The sequence below is a fragment of the Macaca nemestrina genome, chromosome 8 (assembly GCF_043159975.1).
Source record: "Macaca nemestrina isolate mMacNem1 chromosome 8, mMacNem.hap1, whole genome shotgun sequence".
In the NCBI taxonomy this organism is placed as follows: domain Eukaryota; kingdom Metazoa; phylum Chordata; class Mammalia; order Primates; family Cercopithecidae; genus Macaca; species Macaca nemestrina.
In genome coordinates, this window is record NC_092132.1 from 143335831 (window position 1) to 143361672 (window position 25842).

The 25842-nt window shown below is 38.6% G+C and overlaps 1 protein-coding gene across 12 annotated transcripts in view; it reads left to right on the plus strand.

Moving 5' to 3' along the window:
- The first annotated feature begins 3746 nt into the window (after positions 1-3746).
- The window catches only part of LOC105491146 (exoribonuclease 1), a 160501-nt gene continuing 138405 nt past the window's right edge, over positions 3747-25842 (plus strand). For 10 of the 12 annotated variants that reach the window (XR_011607250.1, XM_071068644.1, XM_071068647.1 and 7 more), the window contains exons 1-6: positions 3747-4157; positions 8960-9138; positions 12830-13040; positions 17402-17485; positions 19733-19842; positions 21779-21893. Coding sequence is in view for 11 of the 12 variants with exons in the window: in XM_071068644.1 (XP_070924745.1) it covers positions 4050-4157; positions 8960-9138; positions 12830-13040; positions 17402-17485; positions 19733-19842; positions 21779-21893 (807 nt within the window). In the remaining variant the exon portion in view is untranslated. Of the gene's footprint in view, positions 4158-4202; positions 4529-8959; positions 9139-12829; positions 13041-17401; positions 17486-19732; positions 19843-21778; positions 21894-24861; positions 25382-25842 lie in introns of those variants that run through there. The other 2 variants (XM_071068646.1, XM_024795851.2) reach the window with 2 other exon arrangements.

Sequence of the window (25842 nt, forward strand, 5' to 3'; positions counted from 1 at the left end):
GATTACAGGTGTGAACCGCCGTGCCTGGCTCTTTTTTTGTTTGTTTGTTTCTAATCTGGTTGTCTTTTATTCTTTGTTTATTTAACTTAAAAATCAGTAATATTTTATGTAATGGTATAAAATAATTTACCATTCATAATGGCAAAAAACCCATAATGTATCTAGGAATTCCTGGTTACGAATGTACAAAATATCTATGGAGAAAATTGTGAAATGTTAAAGATCATCATAAAAGACAATCTGAATTAGCAGTTCTATATTACAAGAGGATAATTTGTCATTTATCTTCAAATTAATCAAGTGAATTCAATCTTAATGTTTTTTTTTTTTTTTTGGATTGGATTTTTTGAAGAGCAACAAATTTGTCCTAAAGTATACATGAAAGATTAAATATCCAGAAATAGCTAAGTCAGTATCGAAAAAGAGGAGTAAGAGGAGGAACATGTTTTAAAGATATGAAGACATATTGCAGAGCTGAGTAATAGAAAGCAGTGTGGGAAGGGTATAAGAACAAATACCAGAGACCAGAGCAGGATGCTCAAATACAGACCTAAACATATTGAATTATCTAACACGTGGCATCAGGCAGCAATGGGAGACAGCTTAGAAACAAAAGGCATTTTTGCTGGGATTACAGGTGTGAGCCACCACGCCTGGCCTTACAGTAAATTATTGATAAACAACCCAGGAACTGCCTCTTCTTTCCTTTAAAAATTCACTTGCAGCTACTACTAATCTGAGTATACCCAGGGCAACTTGAATCTACAATTGCAATCCTCAAGTTTGGCCCAAATAAACTCTCTACTTATATTAATTTTGCCTCAGCTTCTTCCTTTTAGGTTGATTATTTCATGCATGTTTCACCTTGTTCAATCTTTAATTGCTCAAACCAGAGTCTAAAGACAAAATAAGTTACTGCACGGTAGTAATTTTCACGTAGCTATTTTCATCTGGCTTGGATTTTTTTTTTTTTTTTGACTATTTTTTGACTGACTTTGACTATTTTCACCTAGCCAGGATTTTTCAGAAGGGACATTCTTTAATTGTGTCTTACAATCCAATTTCCTCAGAGAAACTTCTTGGAGTTTCCCCAGCACAGTTGCTCATCATAGGCTTCATGGACAAAAGCCTCACTATTTATTAGATTCTCTTCTTCTTGGTCTTTTTCTTCATGACAGTTCAAATTTCTTGATGCTGCTGCACTAGTTCTAGAAATCAAAGAAACAAAGTCAAAAGAATTGTTTCTTGAGATAGAAGCTGAGATGGAGGTATGTACGGTTAGAAAGGACTACTTATCCCCATCAAAGATTATTGTTATTGGCATTATACCCTATCTCAATTGCCTATTTAACAAAGCAAATAATCTAGAATGGGCAAGATTTGAGACAATTATGATTTGTTACTAAGTGTTCACTTAACTTCCAAATTGGCGTATCTTCTGAGTAGATGGATTCAGGGCGACTTTAATCTATGCTCCCGGGTTGCAATCCTCAAGCCTGGACCAAATAAACACTGCTTATATTAATTTTGCCTCAGCTTCTACCTTTTAGGTCAATAGTATCAAGCCTCTTTAAGTGGCCTATAGGTAACTGAAGCTATGTTCAGTTTTTTTTTTTCTCTGTGTGCGCCATTTTGTATCGTTTCTGTTGCTATGTCTTTAAATTCATTAATCTTTTTTCTGCATTGCCTAATGTGCTACCAATCCCATCCAAATAAATTTTTATTTCAAATATTTTTCACCTCCATCTAGAAATTTGATTTCTTTTCAAAAATCTTTCCAGTTTCTCTCCTATTATGTCTTCCTTTAAATCTTTGAGCATATTCATAACAGTTGTTTAAAAACCTTGTCTGTTAATTTCATCATTTTTATTATTCTGGAGTTTCTATTAACTTCACATTTTCTTACCACTTGGTCAGTCTCTCTCTCTCTTCCTCTCTCTCTCTCTTTTGAGACAGAGTCTCACCCTGTCACCCAGGCTGGGTTGCGGTGGTGCAATCATAGGTCACTGCAGCCTTGAACTCCTGGGCTCAAGCAATCCTCCCACCTCAGCCTCCCCAAGTGCTGCGTGTCTCTTAATTTTTGACTGGATGTCTCACATTTTGAACTTAATGTTGTCGAATCCTGGATTTTAGTCTTTCAGAGAGTATTAGACTTCGTTCTTACAGGCAATTAGGTTACTTACAGAGCAGTTTGATCCTTTCAGGGCTTGTTCTAAGGCTTTTGAAGAGTCTACAGTAGCTTATACTCTGGGTCCTGCAGTCTAGGGCTATTGTATCTCACTAAGGCATGACGCTTTTGTAACTGCCCAAGAGTTTCATCTTGCTCACTGCCTAGACAGAGTCGACTTATTAAGACAGGCAAATTGCAATAGACAAAGTAATTCATGCAGAGCTGGCAGCACAGGAGACCCGAGTTTTATTATGTAAATCAGTCTCCTTGAACATTTGGGGATCAGAGTTTTTAAGGATAATTTGGTGGGTGAGAAGCCAGTGAGTCAGGAGTGCTGATTGGTTGGGTAGGAGATGAAATCACAGGGAGTCGATGATGTCCTCTTGCACTGAGTCAGTTCCTGGGTGGGGGACACAAAATCAGATGAGCCACTCTATCAATCTGGGTGGTGCCAGCTGATCCATCAAGTGCAGGGCCTGCAAAATATCTCAAGCAATGATCTTAGGTTTTACAATAGTGATATTATCGCCAGGAGCAATTTGGAGAGGGTTAGAATCTTGTACTTTCAGCTGCATGGCTCCTAAATCATAATTTCTAATCTTTTGGCTAATTTGTTAGTCCTACAAAAGCAGTCTAGTCTCAAGAACAGGGTTTATTTTGAGAAACGGCTATCACCTTTGTTTTAAACTATAAGCTATACACTAAGTTCCTCCCAATGTTAGTTTGGCCTACGCCCAGGAATGAATAAGGATAGCTTGGAGGTTAAAAGCAAGATGGAGTTGGTTAGGTCCGATCTCCTTCACTGTCTCAATGATAATTTTGCAACGGCAGTTTCTCTTCTGAGGTTTCTAGTGCATGTTCCATGGTATCCAATAATCTCTTCACTCTGGTTGCTGGGAGCTCAAATGATTCCCAGTTCTGTGTGAGCTCTCATCATTGTTTGGTGTACTGCTCCCCAATAATTGTTCTTTCCTGGCCTTGTGGAGTTTCACGTTTTTTACTCAGTTAAAGATTCAAAGGTACTCCTAAGCAGATTTCTGAAGCTCTTTTTCCATGTAATTCCCTCCTCTCCAGAATTCTGTTCCACAAATTCCAACAAACTTGGCCTACCCCAATTTCCTCAACTCCAATCCCTGTCTTCTCAACCTGGGAGATCCCAGGTTTCCATTTGATTTCCCTTCTCTGCACCACAGACTGGAAATGGCCTCTGGGCAAAAGGGCAGAGTGATATAGGGCTCCTTTTGTTTCTCTTCTCTCACGTAAAACAATCCACAGCTGCCTGTTGTCCAATGTCTGAGGAGTTGTTTCCTACATCTTGTTCCGTTTTCTAATTGTTTACAGTGGGACACTAAGTCCAGACCCATTTTCTTTTCTTGTCCAGAAGTGTAAGTTTTAGGAAACTCCTTACGGAAAATGCGAATTGCTTTATTATTTTTTATGGTTGAAAACATCTTTCTCTATGACACCTCCCCACTTACCCTGCTTTTTTCTTCTCAGTAAAAGCTGACGCGATCATCCGTTCCGGTGCTACCCTCTAGTGTCCGGACTAGATCCTTGCGCAACTTCAACCCGCGCTAGTTCCGCCCACGACCGGCCACGCCCCGTCCTCTCACCGGCGCGCCTCCCTCTTGTTCTTCCTCCCTCCCCCGTGGACTGCGGCGCTGGCGTTCCGTGCACGCCGGCTCACTGCGCCTGCGCGGCGTTTGGACGCCACACGCTCCCGGAAGTAGGAGGTGGCCGCTGGAGTTTGTGTGGCCGCCGCCGCGGGAACGCGAGCCCGGTAATTTTTCAACGGAGAAAGGCGAGGCTTTCGGGCTCGGCCGAGTGAGAGTGAGTAAGTGTCCGGCTCCAGCAGCTCTCCTCTGGCGTGACAGCCGGCATGGAGGAACCACAGAGTAAAGAGCCTGCCAGCGAGGCCGTGACTCCCGTGCTGCTGGAGTCGCCGCGGCCGGAGGGCCGGGAGGAGCAGCAGCGTCCCAGTCCAGAGGTGAGGAGTCTGCCCGCGCCCGGTTGTCGGCGCCCGCTGCCCGGTGCCCCAAGCGCCCTCGGCACCCCTTTCTTCTCAGGTGTCCCGCAGAAGGTGCAGCTGCGCGCCCTTGGACCCCAGCCTCTTCCCCCGCGCCAAGCTCCCTAGCCTTATCCTGGGATGGTTGTCTTGGAGCCCCATCAGGGCCGAATCACTCTGTGGGAGGGAGGAAATCGTCAAGACCAGTTCTGTCAATAGTGGGTGAATAGGTTCTAAGTGGGAGTTCTGCTATAAACTTAGTTCTATGTTGACGGTTGCTGTTGTCACTCCATCTAGCCGTTATGGGTAATTTGCAAGGCTTTCTCTTTTAAAAATCTCACCATATACCCTAGGTATGTCACTTCATACCTTTAAAAAAAATTTAAAAACACCCACCAGCATCCCTCTCTCTTACCTGTTAAGTGGAGCTTCGTCTTAACTGCTTTTGCTCATTTACTGGTGTCTCATATAAACATAGTATAGTGTACGATTGAATTAATAATTTTGACATCTCATTGGTCGAACCTAGTTATAGTGGCAAAGTTGTAGAACAGTCTTGAAACTTATTTAACGAATGTAATTGTTGACTAGCGCTGCGGATTGTGATTGAACACTAAAATTGATCTTTTCCTAATAATAAACATGTTGAGCACTTCGTGAAGTGGGTATTTGCAAGAGGCCTCCTAACTCTTGCTCCTTACGTCCACAATCAATTTCCATCTGGCAGCTAGAACGAGCTTTGTAATAACATGAATTTGGCTTATTCTCCTCCTTAGTAACTTCGATTTGCTGCTCTGCGGGGTCTGGTGCCTGCCTCTGTTGCTAATTGGATCTCACACAGTTTTTCCCTTTTGTTGCCAGTGCCCCTCGCTTCCTTGTGTTCTTTTACGTTGGAAGGAAGGTCTTTCTTGTTAAGGGTGTCTCTATGTTCCTGGTGCGCTGCATGCACTTCCTTTGGATCTTTACAATTATCTTTCTCCTTCTAAAGTTGTTACTTTCAAAGAGTACTTGCTCATTCCCTCTCATAAAGAACCACTCTTCCACCTGCCTCCCTCTTCAACCTGACATACATTGTGTCAGTCTCATCGTGTAAGTGGTTTTTAAAATAAATTTCGAAGTTTATTTTTAGTAAAAAGAAGTGTGTTTGAATCTACTTCTTTATATTTGAAAGTCTTGACACTTTTACAGCTACTTAAGGCCTGGATTTCTGTTCCAAATTGGCTTTAGTGACGGTAGTAATTGTTAAAAACTTACCGTTACATGCTCTTAATAATGATACTTTTTTTTTTTTTTTTTTTTACAAAAAGGAGCCGGGCGTAGTTGCGCTCGCTCAGGGTCCCAGCCACTAGGGAGGCTGAGTGGGGAGGATCACCTGAGCCCATGGGTGGAGGCTGCAGTGAGCTGTGATCGTGCCACTGCACTCCAACCTGGGTGACAGAGTGAGACCCTGTCTCAAAAAATAATGATGACAGTTTTTTTTTTTTTTTCCTTTTTTTGGAGACAGAGTTTCATTCTTGTTGCCCAGGCTATAGTGCAATGGCATGATTTCAGCTCACTGCAACCTCTGCCTCCGGGATTCAAGTGATTCTCCTGCCTCAGCCTCCCTAGTAGCTGGGATTACAGGAACCCACCACCACACCCGGCTAGTTTTTGTATTTTTAGTAGAGATGGGGTTTCACCATGTTGGCCAGGCAGGTCTCCAGCTCCTGACCTCAGGTGATCTGCCCACCTGGGCCTCCCTGAGTGCTGGGGTTACAGGCATGAACCACTGCGCCTGGCCATGTTACAGTTTTTTTCAATCTCAAGCAAAGTTTTTTGTTGAATTCACGTGGTAAATTTCCATTATCTCTAATGCCAGTTGTCTTTGAAAACTAACAGAAGCTATTGCATATTTATATTTTTAATAAACTCGGAGAGTTCTGATGAAATTTGAACCTACTTATTAAAGTATATATAAAGTATATGAAACATCAAGAAGATTTCTAAGTTTTTTTTTTTCAGTGTGCAGATGCAGAGGTTTTCCTTTTTTTTTAGTAGGTAGTACCTCGATTTTTGGCAACAAAATAATAGAAGCATTTCCAAAACCTCTGTTTTCAAAATGTTCTCTATAAAGTTTCTTTTGACAAGCAGTTACTTTCTAGCTTACTGTTAAAATGTATTTTCTTTTATCTTGCAACAACAGACTGTGTTCGTTTAAAAAAATGTTAAAAATCAAGCTCCCGTACCCTTCCCAGTAAGAAGAGGACAGCAATTTTAGAATACCTGTCTTTTTGTTATAGAAAATATGTAACTCATCTTTCAGTTCAACAACAGTTAAAGTGCTTTGTTGCAAGATAGTAAACCTGTGTTTGGTATGGAAGATTTTCATGGCCACATCCCAGAATGTAAAAGATTCTCTTATTTGAGATAATATAAACCATACACCCACTTAATTGAACACGTGAATATTGCAAAATGTTACAGTTCTGTGATGCTGAATGTTTCTCTCCATATTGTGGTATCTATCACTTTTCTCATTATATGGTCAGTATTCTATGTGACGTGATAGATGGATGTAGATACTGGCGTGGATGCTGTTGCAAATGTAAGTATTTTGTAAACTAATTTTGTGTTTCTGCAGATTGACAATACAAGTAGGGTTTTTAATATTTTCTTTGTGCTCCTTGGTGGATTGACTTGAGCATCCTTCTTTATGAATCATTAGTGTAGATCTGAAATTTGGGAGGAGACACTGATTTCTGAGGATTGGACCTTGGCTGTCTCTAGAACTTCAGTGAAGGAAGAGAACTAGAGCTGGACCTAGGAAAGGAAGCAAATTTTTCTTTATAGAAGTCATAATTTATGGCATCTATAGAAGAGGCCTACGTGTTACTTGTGAATAATTTTTGTAGCTACAGTTTTGGATGAGAATTAACAAGTGAATGAGAAAGAGGATTTGTCCAAAGAGAAAATCTACTTAAATTAACTGAGACATCTGTTTTGGTAGACAAACTGTTTCTTAACGTTGACCTAAATTTTAACCTGCCTAAAGATGAAGTTTAAAATTCAATGTAGATTTAAAGTCAAAAGATAATTTTTTATTAAATTCTGATCAAGCAGAGAGATATCTATTGTAAATTTAATATATTGTTGAAAGTGAATTATTGGTCAACTAGCAATACTTTTTTTTCTTAACATTGTTAACAACGAACCTCAATGTGGCTATTCTTTAATTTATGGACAGTTCACACATTGGAACTGCTGACTTCTTCCTCAAAGGAGATGGGTGAGTCACTCTTGAGTACTCTGGCACGTTTTTTTTTTTTTTTTTTTTTTTTTTTTTTTTTTTTTTTTGAGACAGAGTCTCGCTCTGTCGCCCAGGCTGGAGTACAGTGGCCGGATCTCAGCTCACTGCAAGCTCCGCCTCCCGGGTTCACGCCTTTCTCCTGCCTCAGCCTCCCGAGTAGCTGGGACTACAGGCGCCCGCCACCGTGCCCGGCTAGTTTTTTGTATTTTTTTTTAGTAGAGACGGGGTTTCACCATGTTAGCTGGGATGGTCTCGATCTCCTGACCTCGTGATCCGCCCATCTCGGCCTCCCAAAGTGCTGGGATTACAGGCTTGAGCCACCGCACCCGGCCTCTGGCACCTTACCTAGCATTACATTTCCAGGAAATGTGTGTTGCATTAAATTGAGAGCTTAGATTAAGAAATAGTTCCTGAACCATCAGGATCAGTTCTAAGTCAGGGACTGTGGCCTCTTTGTGATTATCCTTTCTTGATCTGTAATTAAAGTTTATAGGAGGACAATGTGGTAAATTATAACTGAGGTAGCAAGCTTTCATAGGGATTAACAGTAAGTACTAAGTATTTTTGAAAATTCTGGAACATAGCTAATATTTGTGATAGTGCATGTGGAAAATAATTAACTTATAAATGAATCTTTGGAACTTAACATGTTAGTAATTTGAGACTGCCTGTGGAGAAAGTAGAATTGAGTCATGGTTTTTTCTTAACAGATTTTTATTTATGAAAAGATTTATAATTCTGTGCTGCTTCTGTTTAACTGACATAAGTATAACTTTTGGAAAATGTAAGTTTTGAAATGAAATACATTTTCTTTGCTTTGAGTACTAGGAAGCTGTGATTAGATTTGCAGTCCATTTTGTTTTTATGTTGGGCAATATTTGTTAACTTTGTGAAATGAAGTCAGGTTAAACAATTATCAGAAGTTATTGTACATGTGTAATGTAAAAGTTCATTTAAAAATGGGTTCATTTGTAAATACTAGCATATTGTTTGTGAAGGGCTTGTTGTATAGTCTGTGATATTAATAGTTACCATTTATTAATTGCTACTGTGAGTCTAGGAGCCTGATACATATAATCTCATTTAATCTTTGTAATAATTCTGCCCAAACACTATTTACCATTACCAAATTGCCATTTTATAGATAAGGAAATTGAAGATCAGAGGCTAATACGTGACTATCCAAAGTCATGCTGCTATTTCTGGTAAATAGTCAGCTGGGGCTCTCTTATTGAGGTGGTGTTGACTCCCAACATCAGTCCTCTTTTTACTTAGCTTTGTTTCCTTTGAGGAACCTCATGACTCATAATAGAGTGGGGTAAATTGTATTGGAGACACATCTTCCTTCTTCTTATCCTTTCCTCCCTTTAGGAGCTGCAGTGAACACTTTTCATTGAACATATAGCATGAAGAGGCTTCAGAAGTTTGAATCTTTAAATCTGTGATGTTTGTACTAATTATAAACTACATCTCTTTTTTTTTTTTTTTTTCCCCGTAGGAAACTCAACAGTATAGATTTGATGGCCAGGAGACAAAAGGATCCAAGTTCATTACCTCCAGTGTGAGTGACTTCAGTGACCCAGTTTACAAAGAGATTGCTATTACGAATGGCTGTATTAATAGAATGAGTAAGGAAGAACTCAGAGCTAAGCTTTCAGAATTCAAGCTTGAAACCAGGTAATTAAAAATAACATAAAATTATAAAAGTAGTACATACTCATTTTAGAAAGTCTTGAAAACATTGAAATATTAAAAATCGTCTATAATCCTACCATAATGACATGACCCTATTAACAATTCAAAAACACCATAATTAACATTTTTTATGTGCAACTCTGATTATTTTTGTCCATCTTCTAGATGATAGGACTGCTGAATCAAAGTCTATGAATGTTTTAATGACCTTCCGGCAATGTATAGGAGTATCTGTCTCATTATAACAAGTGTGTTTTTTATTTTTTTAGTTGCTCATTTAAATGATGGATAGTTATATTAGTGAGATTGAGTATTTTTCTTTTTTATTTTCTTTTTGCCATTTGTATTTTTTATAAAAAGAGTTTGTTTGAAACCAGGTACGATAAACGAAAAACATCATTCACTTACCAGGAATATTTTTTGTTTTGATTTAGTTTCTAAAAAATAATGTACAGTGATGGTATGCATTATGTTTAACTGTATATTGAGTGAGAAAACAAGGCAACTTAGTCAACTGTGTGTGTATTTTAATGAGATATACACATACCTAAGTTTTTAGTAATTTTTTATGAAACAAATCACTTTACGTTGACTTGGGCCATGGGGCAGGAATGGCTTTTGGAGTCCAGAAAAATACATAGATTTTTGATAAACAGTAGAACTGCCAGGCATCAAGAAAAAAAGTTGCCTGTATGAAATAGGTGAAAACTCTTACTTTTTCAAGGCATCTCTGAATCTTAATTCTCTTAAAAGTAGTAGTCTTCCTCTTTAGAGTTTCATCACTCTTCAGAAGAGCACAAATATATTTCTAGATTGTCTACATCATAATGTATGAAGAAATTTTTGATTCCTAATTCCCTAATTCTTTCTGTTATGAAGGTACAGCTTGTAGCCTACAGAAGATTTTCCGAGCAAAATTTTTGTCCTTCCCAGGTGTGAAGATCAGTTGCTTACTCCTGGCTTGCATGGGAGCTAGAGATGTAGATGTATGTTTATACATTTATTCAACAAGCCTGTATTGAATTCTAACTACTGCACTAGGCATTGAAGTTATAAATACAGATATGTTCCCCACTTTGACAATCTCAGTCTTTTGGGAAAACACACAAATCATCACAATACAGAGTGGCCAATGCTGTATTGGAGGTCTGGCCAGGTACAGCATGAGGATCCAGAGGAGAATATTTCTCAGGGATTCAGAAAGATGACATTTGAATTGTGCCAAACAGAAAAGGGAGGGAGGGTATTTCAGACAAAAAAATAACATAGAAGCTTTTCTAATTCCAGTTTGTATGGTTTCTGCAACATGATCTTGCCTTTTCTTCAGCTGTTGTGCAACCAAAGTTATAGGACATAAAAGTGTACCACACATACTGAGAACATGACTTTTAAAGTTTTCTTATTTTTTTGAGACAGAGTCTCGCTCTGTCGCCCAGGCTGGAGTGCAGTGGTGTGATCTCAGCTCACTGCAACCTCCGACTCCGGGGTTCAAGCGATTCTCGTGCCTCAGCCTCCCGAGTAACTGGGATTACAGGCATGCACCACCATGCCTGGCTAATTTTTGTATTTTTATTGGAGATAGGGTTTCTCCATGTTGCCCAACCTGGTCTCGAACTCCAGCTCAAGTGATCCACCCATCTCCCAAAGTGCTGAGATGATAGACGTGAGCCATCCAGCTGGTGGAAGCCATGACTTATAGTATGTTTTGTCTGCAGTACACAGTATACCTCAGGAACATTTGAGAGTGGTACTGAAATGATAGGTTGTAGCCAAGTTGTGAAGGAACTCTATGTTGAAGTCTGCATTTTACCTTGTAAGCAGAAGGGAGCCACTGAAGATACTTAAGCAGAAAATTGGCATTAGTGCTGAGTTCTCAAGTAAGGTAAAGAATGAATTGAAGGGTTGTGGTAATGGAGGCATTTGCTGTACTCCACAAAGCTAATGAGAGCCATGGCAGAAAGAATTAAAAGAGAATCATGTTCTGAATATTTTTCTCAGTTGGAATTGGCAAATATGGTGAATATTTGGAAGAGCAAAGGAGATGTTAAAGATAGCAGGTTTCTATCCAGAGCAACTAGTTGTATGTATGTCCTTCCATTAGCTTTGCAGACAACTCTGGTATATGTAGTCTCTCCCCCATCACACCTCCCACCCCCCAACAAAAATAAAAAAAAGAAACTAATCCAAAGCTGTCACATGACACAGAGGTCACTCACAGTGCCTTAATATGAAAGGTTAAGGATTTTCTCCCTAGGTCTTGATAATTTGGAAAATCTCAAGCAAAGAAACAATATTAAGACATTTTGTCTTAAAATAGCTAACTGGTCGATTATTACTATTTTCGTGGGTAGGATTTTTTTTCACTGCTTAATTGTAGTTTAGAAAGGAAAATAGGCCGGGCGCGGTGACTCAAGCCTGTAATCCCAGCACTTTGGGAGGCTGAGGCGGGCGGATCACGAGGTCAGGAGATCGAGACCATCCTGGCTAACAACAGTGAAACCCCGTCTCTACTAAAAAAATTACAAAAAACTAGCCAGGCAAGGTGGCGGGCGCCTGTAGTCCCAGCTACTCGGGAGGTTGAGGCAGGAGAATGGCGTAAACCCGGGAGGCAGAGCTTGCAGTGAGCTGAGATCCGGCCACTGCACTCCAGCCTGGGCGACAGAGCTAGACTCTGTCTCAAAAAAAAAAAAAAAAGGAAAATAAAAGTTTAAAACGTTTTTTTAAATAGTCAATCAGTTAACATGATACTTTACTTGGCATTACAAGTTAATTTAGATCCTCTTATTTTTACTTCTACTTCATATTTGCAGGCCAATATAGGATTCATTTGCGTAACACTGAAGGAAGCCTGAATGCTGGTTGCAACTTTATTTTTTGGAAAAATACGTATTGTTTAAAGAATGAAGTCACCTGATCACTGTTACCGTTAGGATGACCTTTCTCTCCTCCCCACTACTCCCATTTGTGGAATGTATATTTTAAAGCTACCTGTGATATTGAAATCCCCTAAATCATATTCTACCCATGATAAATTAAGAAACTTATTTCTAGTTAAGAACCTACTAGTATGATAATGTTCCTCTGGACACAGTTCACTTAGAGTGTATTCTAATTTAGTTTTCCTTGTTAAGTAACCAATAGACATTCACCTTTATATGCTAGGCTCATAATGCTTTCATATTCATATGAATCTTTTGAGTTGACTAACCTACAAAAGCCAAAAGAAAGGAAAGAGATAATACTATATCTTCAACTTAACCCAAATTTTTATATTCTTAAGTTTATATTTTGGCCAGTGGAATAATTTTATATTAATTTCAATGTTTGTATCATATATGTTATCTTAGTATATAAGGCAATATGACTGTGTTGGTGGTATATGCTGACAATGTATATGGTTTGAAATACCAGTATATGTTGGAGAAAATACTGTTATATACTACTAAAATAAAAAACTACTTGTGAAGGAAAATGTTAATGTTGTAATGAACATTATTTTAATTGTTTCTTTGCTAACTTAGCTTTGAGTCTTGCTTTTCTTACATTTATTTTAGCTAGCATTTGCTAAATTATGCTGTAATTGTCAGTGTTCAACCCAGTGCCGGCAGGTAAGAATTTTGATTCTTGACTGTAGAATTTACCTAAGTGTAACTACTCTTCTTCTTCTGCTTAGAGGAGTAAAGGATGTTCTAAAGAAGAGACTGAAAAACTATTATAAGAAGCAGAAGCTGATGTTGAAAGAGAGCAATTGTGCTGACAGTTACTATGACTACATTTGTATTATTGACTTTGAAGCCACTTGTGAAGAAGGAAACCCACCTGAGTTTGTACATGAAATAATTGAATTTCCGGTTGTTTTACTGAATACGCATACTTTAGAAATAGTAAGTGAATTTTTATATTTTAATTGTATTTCTAGCAGCAACTATTCTGGTGTTTACTGGTTATGTGGAGGACCTCACTTGCTGTTTAGCTAGAACTAGACTTCTAAAGTAAGTTTTTTCTTTGCTGTGAACTTTATATCAGCTTGATTAATAGAAAAGCTTTATAATAAAGCAATTTTAGATACTACTGCTTTCTTTTTGCAGTAGCGAAAGTTAAAATTTTTTTTCCATTTGCTTAGAACATCTGGGCGTGGACATCAGAATCTCCTGGTAAGTAAAAAAATAAAATACTAATGATACAGATGCCTGGCCCTAGTCCTGGAGATTCTAATTTAGTTCTGTGATAGGGCCCCTGAAATCAGCATTTTTTTAAAGCTTTTCAGTTGGTTTTAATATGCAGTCAGGCTTGATAACCACTGCTGTGGCCTAGTGTGAACTCTGATCTCTAAGAATGATAATTTACAAAAATGTCTTTTGAACCTGTCTCTCTAGTGGAAAGTTTAAGGGTGAAATGACTCATATAGCCCTGGTTTCTAAGCCAAATGGTATGTGTGCTTTAGATACTTGTCAGTGCATTATTAGTTCAGAAAGTCATAGTAGGAATTCCCTAAAAGAATACTGCTTGCCTTATAAAATCTGGGCAAGAATATCCTAACGTCTCATCTTTCCAAAAGTCACTTCTATGATATCCTCAGTTGCTACCAACCCACTTGGGAGTAAGTATAAAAAGGCTTTGTGAATTAAAATGCATAGGTTATTCTTAGTGCTATTAAAAATCTCTTTTATAGTCTTAATTAGTCTTTCTGTAATTTTCTCATGCAAAGCAGATTGAAGGTCAGTAAATTAGAAGGAAAAATGGCAGCTGTGAAGGCAAATAATCTTGCATAAGTCACTAGATTTTACTTCTCTCTTATTCGAGGATGTTACTGTAGCAGGTCTCCCGCATTTGGACGTTATGATTTACAGCTTTCGTCTGTATTGGTCCCACTACAAACAAATATGTTATTTTTTTCACACCATAAAAAACCTTCTCTTCATCCCACTGCGCTGCCAGCTACCCCATTTCTTTGTTCCTCTTTTCGGGAAAATTCTTCACATAAGTTATATGTACTTATATATGTATCTCTTTTCTTCCATTCTCTCAAATTCATACCATTGTGGGTTTACATTCAATAAAGTTTAAACTATGTATTCAATCCCATCATTCCACTGATACCACTCATCAACATCATCTTTGACCTTTACCCTAAATCTTGGCAAAATTGAACATTCTCACTTTTTTTTTTCTATTTTGAGATAGAGTCTTGAACCCAGGCTTGAGTGCAGTGGTGTGAACCCAGCTCACTGTAACCTCCGCCTCCTGAGTTCTAGCAGCTCTCGTGCCTCAGCCTCCTGAGTAGCTGGGAATACAGGTGCGTGTCACCACACCCAGCTAACTTTTTGTATTTTAGTAGAGACAAGGTTTCACCATGTTGCCCAGGCTGGTTTCGAACTCCTGAGCTCAGACAATCCACCTGCCTCAGCTTCCCCAAGTGGTAGGATTACAGGTGTGAGCCATTCTCACTTTAAAAAAAAATAAATAACACTGCATTGCTGGTTTGAATACTTTTTCCTTGGAGCATTTTCTTCAGGTATAACTTGTTCTGCTTGATTTTTCTCTAGCGCTACTGGATTCCCTATTTGCAGTTTTCTTGGCTGGTTCCTCATTTCCTTCCCAGCTTCGCCGTATCAGATGTCCCAGGTCTCAATCCTAGCTCCTCTTCTTAGCTTACATCCTCTCGCTTGATGATCTTATCTAGTTCCATAGCTTTCAGAAGCTATCTCTATGCTGGTGACTTTCAAATACTTATTTCAAACTCGTACCTCTGTTCCAAATCCAGATTGCTTACTTGACATCTCTATTTAAATGTCTCAACCTGTTGAACTCCAGCCCATTCTCTTTAGCCTCCTGTAGCTTGGGTGATGGCAGCTTTTTGTAATTAGAATCCTTCTAATTGCTCAGTTCAAAAACTTTGGAGTCATCTTTGACTCCTGTTTCTCTCACATCCAGGCCATCGATGATTCCTGTTTGGCTCTGCCTTCAAAATATATCCAGAACCCAGTCACTTAACTGAATTGCTGTTACTTCATTCTGAGCCCCTATCATTTATGTGACTTACTGCATTTGCCATCTAACTGGTCTTTGTGTTTCTGTCCGTGTCATCCTACAGCCAGTTCTCAACAAAGCTGCCAGAGTAATCCAATATAAGTCAGATCATTTCACCCCTCTGCTCAAAACCCTACACTGGCTCCTCATTTAACTCAGAGTACAACCCATATTCCTTACATGCCCTGGCCTGTTGTTTCCTCTGATTGTTTCCTGTCTTACTACTCTCTTCCTTAACTCACTCCTCTCCAGGCATACTGACCTGCTTGCTCATTCTCAAAAATGCCAGGCTTGCTTTATCCCATTACTTGCCAGGACTTTAGCTCCAATTTTCTTACCCAGAAGTCTTGCTGGCCGATGTTTTTCTCCTTCTCTCCCTCCCTCTCATTTTTCCTTCCGGTCCTTCCTTAAATCTTACCTCTAAATAAAGCCTATTTGTTTATCCTGTTAAAGAGTGTGGCCTATACCCATGTTTCTGACCCCACCTTACTGCTCTGCTTTTCCTTTGCTTGCTCAAGTGAGTCTCCTGCTTCATCTTCCTGAGTAGCTGGGATTACAGGCATCTAGGTTCCTTTAGTTTTAACCCTTATGACCTTTTAACTTACATAATTTATTTAAGTGATGATTAAAGATTTGGCCAATGAATGCATAGTTCTCTCTAGCATTTTTCTGTTAAAAGTTTTTAATAGTGAATAATAACATTTTAGTAATATCTGTTATTTAGTACTACCGAGTTGTAATTATAAGGGAAGTTGCAATGTATTTTTGAAAGAATGTCATTTAAAATGATAAAATAGTGATTTTAAAAGGATATAGACCTAATTTATCTGTGATATTCAGTTAAGTGGAATTTTGCAATATGTCTGGTAAGTAAAGAGTGTCTAACTTTTGAAGTTCAATTATTCTTTTTTTTTTTTTTTTTTTTTTTTTTTTGAGATGGAGTCTTGCTCTGTCACCCAGGCTGGAGAGCAGTGACTCAATCTTGGCTCACTGCAACCTCTACCTCCTGGGTTCGAGCGATTAGCCCACCTCAGCCTCAGTAGTTGGGACCATACGTGCGTGCCACCTCGCCCAGCTAATTTTTGTATTTTTAGTAGAGATAGATTTCACCACTTTGGCCAGGCTGGTCTTGAACTCCTGACCTCAAGTGATCCAACCCCCCCCCCCCTTTGGCCTCACAAAGTGCTGGGATTACAGGTATTAGTCACCACATCTGGCCTCAGGTGTTCTTTTTTGTTCTTTACTGTTGCTCATTTACAATTCTTTACAACCATTTATAGCTTAATAGATAAGTATGTAGAAAGGATTTATTCTTAGGAAATACAATCTTTACTTTTCTTAATTTTTAAATCTTCTGCCGTAAAGAATATTTTTTGTCATTTTCTCTGCTACCTAGGATTAACAGTTGCTGCCTTTAAATCTTTAGCGTTTAAAATTGTGCTTAATTTCTCAAAAGTGACTCAGTGTGTTCTGGTTAGGGAGGCATTACTGGGCAAGAGGAAAAAGCACTTAGAGATTGGAGCCTGATAACAATACTGGCCTCACTTAGTTTATGGAGTTGTGAGCATAAAATAAGACCATCGTGTCAGGAGGTGGAGACCATCCTGGCTAACACAGTGAAACCCAGTCTCTACTGAAAATACAAAAAATTAGCCGGGCATGGTGGCAGGCACCTGTAGTCCCAGCTGCTTGGGAGGTTGAGGCAGGAGAATGACGTGAACCCAGGAGGCGGAGCTTGCAGTGAGCCGAGATCGTGCCAGTCAGTGCACTCCAGCCTGGGCAACAGAGCGAGACTCCATCTCAAAAAAAAGAAAAAGACCATCGTGAAAGCTTCTTGAAAAGGTTCAACATTGCTACAGGTACACTGTGTTAGCAACTCTTAAACTACGTATATATTGTTAACAGTTAAATTTTGACTATTTAGAATTTAGTTCCATTGGATTTTTATATGAAAAGACTATTCAGGAGTAAATGAGAGCAATAATTTAAAGCTAATTTATTATAACTGAAGGCTGGCATTAATTATGAACCAAATGATTTTTTAATTTAAAAATTAAGAGTGCTTTTGGTGTGGGGAATTATCTTTAAAAACTAGAAAGGTTTATGCTATGAGATCCTATAAAATTACAACCTGCTGTAATGAATTCTTCATGTATCATGTATTGTGTATCTTAAGTCATATAAATTACTTTAACTTGCTATCCTTCCCTTGCAGGAAGACACATTTCAGCAGTATGTAAGACCAGAGATTAACACGCAGCTGTCTGATTTCTGCATCAGTCTTACTGGAATTACTCAGGTTATAATTCTAAGTTCTTCTTTCTAGAGTTTGAAAGAGTTTTTGAAATTAGGGATTTACGCCGGGTGCGGTGGCTCAAGCCTGTAATCCCAGCACTTTGTGAGGCTGAGACGGGCGAATCACGAGGTCAGGAGATCGAGACCATCCTGGCTAACACGGTGAAACCCCGTCTCTACTAAAAAATACAAAAAACTAGTCGGGCGAGGTGGCGGGTGCCTGTAGTCCCAGCTACTCGGGAGGCTGAGGCAGGAGAATGGTGTAAACCCGGGAGGTGGAGCTTGCAGTGAGCTGAGATCTGGCCACTGCGCTCCAGCCTGGGTGACAGAGCGAGACTCCGTCTCAAAAAAAAAAAAAAAAATTAGGGATTTATTTTATACATAGTTTTAAAAAATCATTATTGTTGTAAACAATTTAATACCTTGCTTGGTAAAGATGTTTCGTGTTGTAATAATTAAAAAAAAAAAAAAACCAGCAAATTTTACACCTGGTAACATTTTCCTCAGCCTTTCCTCTTAAAGAGTTGTAGTGATGAATCTAAAGATTTCATTTGTAAAATGAAGCATCAGCAAATTGTTACCATACTGAACTTGGAGATAAATTTTATTTATTTATTTATTTATTTATTTATTTATTTTATTTTTATTTTTGAGACAGTCTCACTCTGTCACCCAGGCTCGAGTGCAGTGGCATGACCTCGGCTCACTGCCGCCTCTGCCTCCTGGGCTCAAGCAGTTCTCCTGCCTCAACCTCCTGAGTAACTGGGACTACAGGCGCGTTGCTACCACACCGGGCTAATTTTTGTATTTTTAGTAGAGACACGGTTTTGCCATATTGGCCAGGCTGGTCTCAAACACCTAACCTTAAGTGATCCTCCTGCCTCGGCCTCCCAAAGTGCTGGGATTACAGACGTGAGCCACCATGCCCAGCCAGAGATAAGTTTTAGAGTGTATCTGTTTACAACCTGACTTTATATGTTGCATTTATTTTTTATTTTTATTTTTTTGAGATGGAGTCTCACTCTGTTGCCTAGGCTGGAGTGCAGTGGCACGATCTTGGCTCACTGCAACCTCTGCCTCCCAGGTTCAAGCGATCACCTGCCTCAGTCTCCCAAGTAGCTGAGACTATAGGCATACACCTCCATGCCCGGCTAATTTTTTTTTTTTTTATTTTTAGTAGAGACTGGTTTCACTGCGTTGGCCAAGCTGGTCTTGAACTCCTGACCTCAAGCCTGCCTCGGCCCCCGCAAAGTGCTGGAATTACAGGCATGAGCCACCACACCCAGCTTGTTTCATGCATTTTTAGGTCTCTGATTTTTGGTTGTATTCTAATGTGGTAGGCACTTTTTTCATTTAGTTGGTTCGTTCATTCACTCCACATGTGTTTGAGTGCCTACTATAATATATGCCAGGATTCATATGTATCTTTATGTGTATATAGATGTATGTCTGTCCAGTGGTCACAGTAGGCCTGATAAGTCAAAGTTTTATTGGGGTGTTGTGGACATCTAGGAAAAGGGCTTCCATATATGACAGAGGGAATAGAAGACTGTCCTGGGGAAAGACATCCTCAAGTTGACGAACTTGGGCTGAGTCATGAAAGGTAGGTAGGCAGAGAAGAATGGCTGGGCATTTCAGGTGGGGACTGGCAGGACTACAGGTAGTTCAGGATGGTTCAGTTGTGTATGGGCTGGTAAGAAATGGTCCAGATAGGCAGAGGCAATCCAGATCCTGAAGGGTCTTGTGCATCTATTTATCCTGAAAGCCTTGGAGAGTGGTTGGAGGATTTAAATATGAGAGTGATAGGGTGGACCCAATTTACGTTTTAGGAAGATCAATCTGGCAGCAATATGTAGTATGCGTGGAAAATTGTGAGACCTGAGATGGGAAGACACTTAAGGAGCTGTGGCTTTCAACTTAGAAGAGATTTCTCTTTTCCCGCCTCTAGAAATCCAGTAAGCCACTATGTTGAGGCCTATAAAAAGAGAACCAACGACTGGGGATGATCTTAAATCTTAATTTTGGGAGGATTATACATTTCAGTTGAAAGTCGTCCCTGGTACTTGGTTATGAAATTTTTTAAATTTCTTAAAAATGAAACTTTAGGTGGAGCTAAGCCAAGGAAATCATGAATTTAAAGCATCAGCCTTTCTCATACTGTTTCTTTCCCTCCAACTTAGGTCTGGGTATTTTGTAGGACTACGTGAAGCTACAGCCCTGATTTTTGTATATTTTACTTTTATATCCTCAGGATCAGGTAGACAGAGCTGATACCTTCCCTCAGGTACTAAAAAAAGTAATTGACTGGATGAAATTGAAGGAATTAGGAACAAAGTATAAATATTCAATTTTAACAGATGGGTAAGTATTTAGGAAGATTATTTTTTGTATCTACTTTTTAAAGATTAAAGATACCCTAATTTATTTAACTTTTAGAATAACCACAAACTATTATTGAAGACCCTAGAGTCTCACCCCACAGGGGATAGTGTTTTTCCTTTCACCTAAGGATGAGAGAGAGGAGGAAAGCAGTGGTCACAGTTCAATCCAGGACTAGAACACTACAGAAAGATCAATATGTAAAGCTAAAAAGACTTTCCTACAACTCTGTTTTTATCATGACACTTCCTTGCTCAAAAAAGTCCAGACTCTTGAGCTTGGTGTTGAAGTCCCTTTCATCGCATCCCACCCTACCCGTTTAATCTAATTCACCTGCCATTAATCCTCTTCAGTCAGACTGGCCCAGGAATTCACATGGTTTATCCTTTCTCTGTGTACTTACGTATGCTTCCCTCTCTACTGGGAGAGTCTCTTCTCGACAACTTCTTTATCATTTTTCAAAGCCCATCTTGTGTTTTACCCTGACAACCCCATTGATCTTTTTTCCTTGAAACCTTATAACTTCTATGATATGTACCATTCATGTTGACATCTGACCATATATTCTGATACGTAATCTATGTACATACATCAGACTTACTTTTGCAAGGAAATTTAAAATTCTTTCAGAGAAGGACTTTTGCTGCCTGATAATCTTCCATAATGCTTACCTTAGTGGTGAGCTTAAAGTGTATGCCCAAAAAGCATTTTTTAAATGAAAAGCTAAATGGGAAGATTAGAAAAATTAAAACATAGATGACAGACATTGTGCCAGGGCAACTCCTGTACCTTAAGGCCATTAAGGTTGAAAAGAACGTCCTAAACAATTTGTTTCAAACTGTACAGATTATCCTCTATCCTTGAGATGTCACCAACATAGAGAGTTTAGAGATCCTCACATATGATAGGAGAAGAGCATTGAATTTAATCACATCATAACTGTTAAGTTTGGAAAAATATTTATGGACCCCTTTAGAAATCTATTACTGATTTTAAACATGAATGAGCAGTGCTCTGCTAAAGTATACAGGTGTTTCTGCCATAATATAGTATATGCAGTTCTGTTAAAGTGTCATTTTCTGGGACAGATCACTCAAAACCTATGCAATTTTGTAACTAGAGCACTAACAAAAACCAATCATTGGAGTCTCCATAAATAATTTGGACACAGCCCAGGCAAGCAACTAAGGGAAGGTAAGGTTGCGTCAAAGTATATTAAAATTGCACAGAAGCGCTAGTATCCTGGGGACATAAACTTGTTTTTAATTTTCTTATAATATAGTCGACATTATTATAAGAAAATGCAAAGGATTATGTCCTGTTCCCAGTATAGCAGTTGAATTGAGGGCTTTTTTTATTTCGTGCTGAAGTTTATAATTTCCACTGCTATTATTCTGACTCTCCTTGCTTAAGAACAACCACATGTGAACCAACACAATTTCCGTATTACACAATCAGTATTGTCCTTAACTACAATAAATTGGTTAGTGTTATAGAAACATGTTGTAGCAGAAAAAATTGTATTTTAACTGTTTGATACCAGCTACTTTTGTCTCTTCCATTTTTTTGTTTTTGGTATTGTTTCAAAGCACACTGTCAACTTACTTTGCTAAGTCTGGCATTAAAAGTAAGCTTAGCATAATACTCAGCAAGATAGAAGCCTGCCCAGAACCATAAAAACAATCAAGATGAGCCTAATAGGAATTAGTTTGTGAGCAGAATTTAATATATCCGACTTCTTTGTTTTTTAAAGCTTTATTTTGAATTAGTATTTTGTAGGAAGCAAGGTTAATTTTGTCAGGTTAATATTACGTGTGAATATGAGAAAGTTGACATCAGTAAAAGATTTAAAATACTCATTTGTAAGAATAGTATACCATTTATTTCATCAATTTTTTGTCTTTTTTTTGATTTATAGTTCTTGGGATATGAGTAAATTCTTGAACATTCAGTGCCAACTCAGCAGGCTCAAATACCCTCCTTTTGCTAAAAAGTGGATCAATATTCGGAAGTCATATGGAAACTTTTACAAGGTAAAATTTCTATATTTAATAATTATATGGTTCTTCATAAATTTGTTAAATTTTGCATGTACGTTAAGTTGTAATTTTCCAGGTGTTTTTCATGGAAAAAGGCTATATAATTAGTTCTTACTCTTCAGATTCCAAATTAGTTATGTTCAAATTAGATAAGCATTTTTCTCATTCAGCCTGTTAACTTTATTTAAATAGGTTAACTATATATACCTGACAAGTTTGAAACTGTAGGGGCAGTCAGTATGTGGATCGTTTGTGGAGCAAATGCTCCCCACTGGATTTTAATTTTACTTTACATTTATCAAAGTTAATATGTGTGTGTGGTGTAAATGTTTAAAATATTATTGCAAGACTTACAATGAATGTCAGTATTCGGCCATAGCCTTCACCAGAACTGGTTCCTGTTCTGAGGCAAACACTTTCAACTTCTGTAAAGCTCTTTTTTTTTTTTTTTTTTGTCCCCCAGATATTTACCTTTGTATTTCTAAGTTTCATGCTTATACTACTTCTTGACTTTTCCGTTTGTGACCTATTGAATTCCTGCAATGAAAGATGAAGATTGAGCTTGACTAAGCTACCACTCCTGCATGTCCTTCCCTTCCTGCATCTTCCTACTATAGCTCTATTACCTTTCAGTCAGAGCAGTCAGTGTTCACAACTTTCCTCTAGGTGTAATAATTTACTTCTGGCGTTGTTTACTTATCCTCTTACTCTCCATTCAAACTGTAGGTCACTGCTTGTGACTGAAAACACTCACGTAGTCTGTCAGATTTTCTTTTTTCCTCTTTTTTTCCTTTGCAGACTGTCTTCCTGGAGCCTTTAATCCTGTTCTAATCTGAACTATTAGTTCTTCAGGCTTCTTTTAAAATCATCTTAGGGGATTTCCTTTGATTCTCCTTCATTCTTTAGATCCTATGTTGTCATTTTTCTCCCTTACGGTTTCATTTTGGAGAAGGATGTTCTAAAGTAGTTTCATGAGAAAAGGTGCTTTTCCTTACAGACTCTTCTGTTTTAACAGTCTTTTAAAACTGAGAGGTATGCATGCAGAAAGTAGAGTTTTGCAGATTGTTATAAAGCAAATACCCTTGTAACTTCCACCCACTTAACTCCCTTCCTTCCTCATGGAGTTAACCCTAATTCATCCTTTCATGGTAATCATTTTCTTATCATTCCTTATAGCTTTAATATTTAAATGTATATCCTTATACTATATAGTTTTGTCTGGCTTTGAGCACGATATAATTAGTGTTATACTGGCTATATTATTTATTTATTTATTTTTCTCAATATTATGCTTGAAATCCATCCACATCATGTATGTCACTACAGTTCATTCACTTTATTGCTATTATTTCCATTGTGTGATTATACCAGATTTGTTTATCTGTTCTACTTTGGCCATTTGGGTGGTTTTTATTTGGGGCTTCTATGAAGATACTGTTATAAGCATTCTTCGGCACATCCCCTGGTGTCTTTGTGCACTGATTTTTCTGGGATATAAACCTAGGAGTCCTGTTGCTGGGTCATGGGATACGTACATCATTGACATTACTAGATAATGCAAAAATAGTTTTCCAATGGAGTTGTACCAGTTTGCACTCTTTTTTTTTTTTTTTTTTTTGAGACGGAGTCTCGCTGTGTCTCCCAGGCTGGAGTGCAGTGGCGTGATCTCGGCTCACTGCAAGCTCCGCCTCCCGGGTTCACGCCATTCTCCCGCCTCAGCCTCCCAAGTAGCTGAGACTACAGGCGCCCGCCACCACGCCCGGCTAGTTTTTTGTATTTTTAGTAGAGACGGGGTTTCACCATGTTAGCCAGGATAGTCTCGATCTCCTGACCTCGTGATCCACCCGCCTCGGCCTCCCAAAGTGCTGGGATTACAGGCTTGAGCCACCGCGCCCGGCCTACCAGTTTGTACTCTTATCAGCACTGTGAGTTTATAGTTGCTGTAAGTTTTTGCCAGCATTGATATTATCAGACATTTTAAATGTTTTTTAAATTTGGTGGGTGTGTGATACCATCTCATTGAGGTATTACCTATCTGGATTGCGTTTTTGTAAACCCCTTGTTTAAATTTCTGACCATTTAAAAAAAAATGGTAGTCTATTCTTTTGTCACTGGTGTTTTTTACTGGTTTATAGATTTTTACTTTGGATGCTAGTCCTTTAGTTATATTTGATAACTTTTTTATGTGCATCTTTTGTTTATTTGTCTTTGAGATGGAGTCTCATTTTGTTGCCCAGGTTAGAGTGGAGTAGCGCTATCTTGGCTCACTGCAACCTCTGTCTCCCAGGTTCAAGCAGTTCTCCTGTCTCAGCTTCCCGAGTAGCTGGGACTACAGGCGCCTGTCCCCACACCTGGCTAATTTTGTATTTTCAGTAGAGTCGGGGTTTCACCATGTTGGCCAGGCTGGTCTCGAGCTGCCTGCCTTGGCCTCCCAAAGTGCTGGGATTATAGGCGTGAGCCACCGCACCTGGCCTTTTGTGGATCTTTTTTTTTTTTTTTGAACTCATTTTGTGAATTTTTTAAAAAATTGTGTTCTGGAAAATTTCAGACATACAGAAATAGGTATAATGAGTCCTCATGACCCAGGTTCAACAATTACAAACTCATGGTCAGTCTTGTTTCATGTGTATCCCCACCCACTTTCCTCTTCCTTATTATTTTGAAGCAGAAGTCAGATATGATGTTGTCTGTAAAAATTTCATTACAAAGCTCCAAAAGCTAAGGGTCATTTTCTTAGAAACACAGCTACCATACCATTGTCACATCTTAAAAAATTAGCAGTAATTCCTTCATCAAATAGGCATAAATATTTTCTTTTACCTTTTGTGTGTTGAATCAGATCAGAATAAGCTTCACAGATTTGTAGTTGGTTAATATGTCTCTTAAGTTTTTTAGTCATTGATATGTGTGATATCTTAATATGTCTCTTTAGTTTTTTTAATCTCTTCTTTTTCTTCCCTAGCAATTTTATTTTATTCTTTAAAGAAACTGAGTCATTTATCGTGTTATGTTTCGCCTTATCTGGATTTTGTAATCGTATCCTGGAATGTGGTTTCAGAGATGTCGCTGTCTTCTGTATTTCATGTCAATTTATACTCCATTTGAGAAGCTCGATCCCCTTTAGGTTCTTTTTTTGCTACAAGTCCCAGATGGAATAATTTTTATTATTAAGAATTAATAAACCTTAAAATAATTTTCAGTCAGGTATGCATAAATCTACAGCTCACAGTATATTAGTGTAATCAGAAAGTTGTAGATATTATAAGGCAATAAAATGCTCCCTGCTTTTTTGAGTAAACAGTGGTTTCTCTTTGTGGACCTGTTTATTTTGGCCAGTTTGTTAGCCTACTCTTTTTTTGTGTGTGGTTTTCCCCTCTTCATAATAGGTAACTATAATGCAATTAGTTGTATAAGTAGAAACTTACGGTTCCTTTTTTTTTTTTTAATCTTATCTAAGACTTAAATAAAACTCTCCGTCACAAGTTTCTGTTGTCTATAATGCTAATAAGGTATATTATATGGTATGTCTCAAAACATTTTTGTTTTTTTAAAAATAAAAATGACCTTTTTTTAAAAATTTTTTTGAGACAGAGTCTTACTCTGTCACCCAGGCTGGAGTGCAGTGGTGCGATCTCAGCTCACTGCAACCTCCGCCTCCTGGGTTCAAGCAGTTCTCCTGCCTCAGCCTCCCGAGTAGCTGCGATTACAGGCGTGCACCACCACGCCTGGCTGATTTTTTTGTGTTTTTTAGTAGAGATGTAGTTTCATCCTATTGGCCAGGCTGGTGTTGAAGTCCCAACATTGTGATCCGCCCCCCTTGGCCACCCAAAGTGCTGGGATTACAGGCGTGAGCCATCGCACCCAGCCAAGAATGACATTTTATCCAACCTTTCTTGGGGGCAAAGGGTGGAAATGGGTAATTAAACTTGGAGCTTAATCTCTT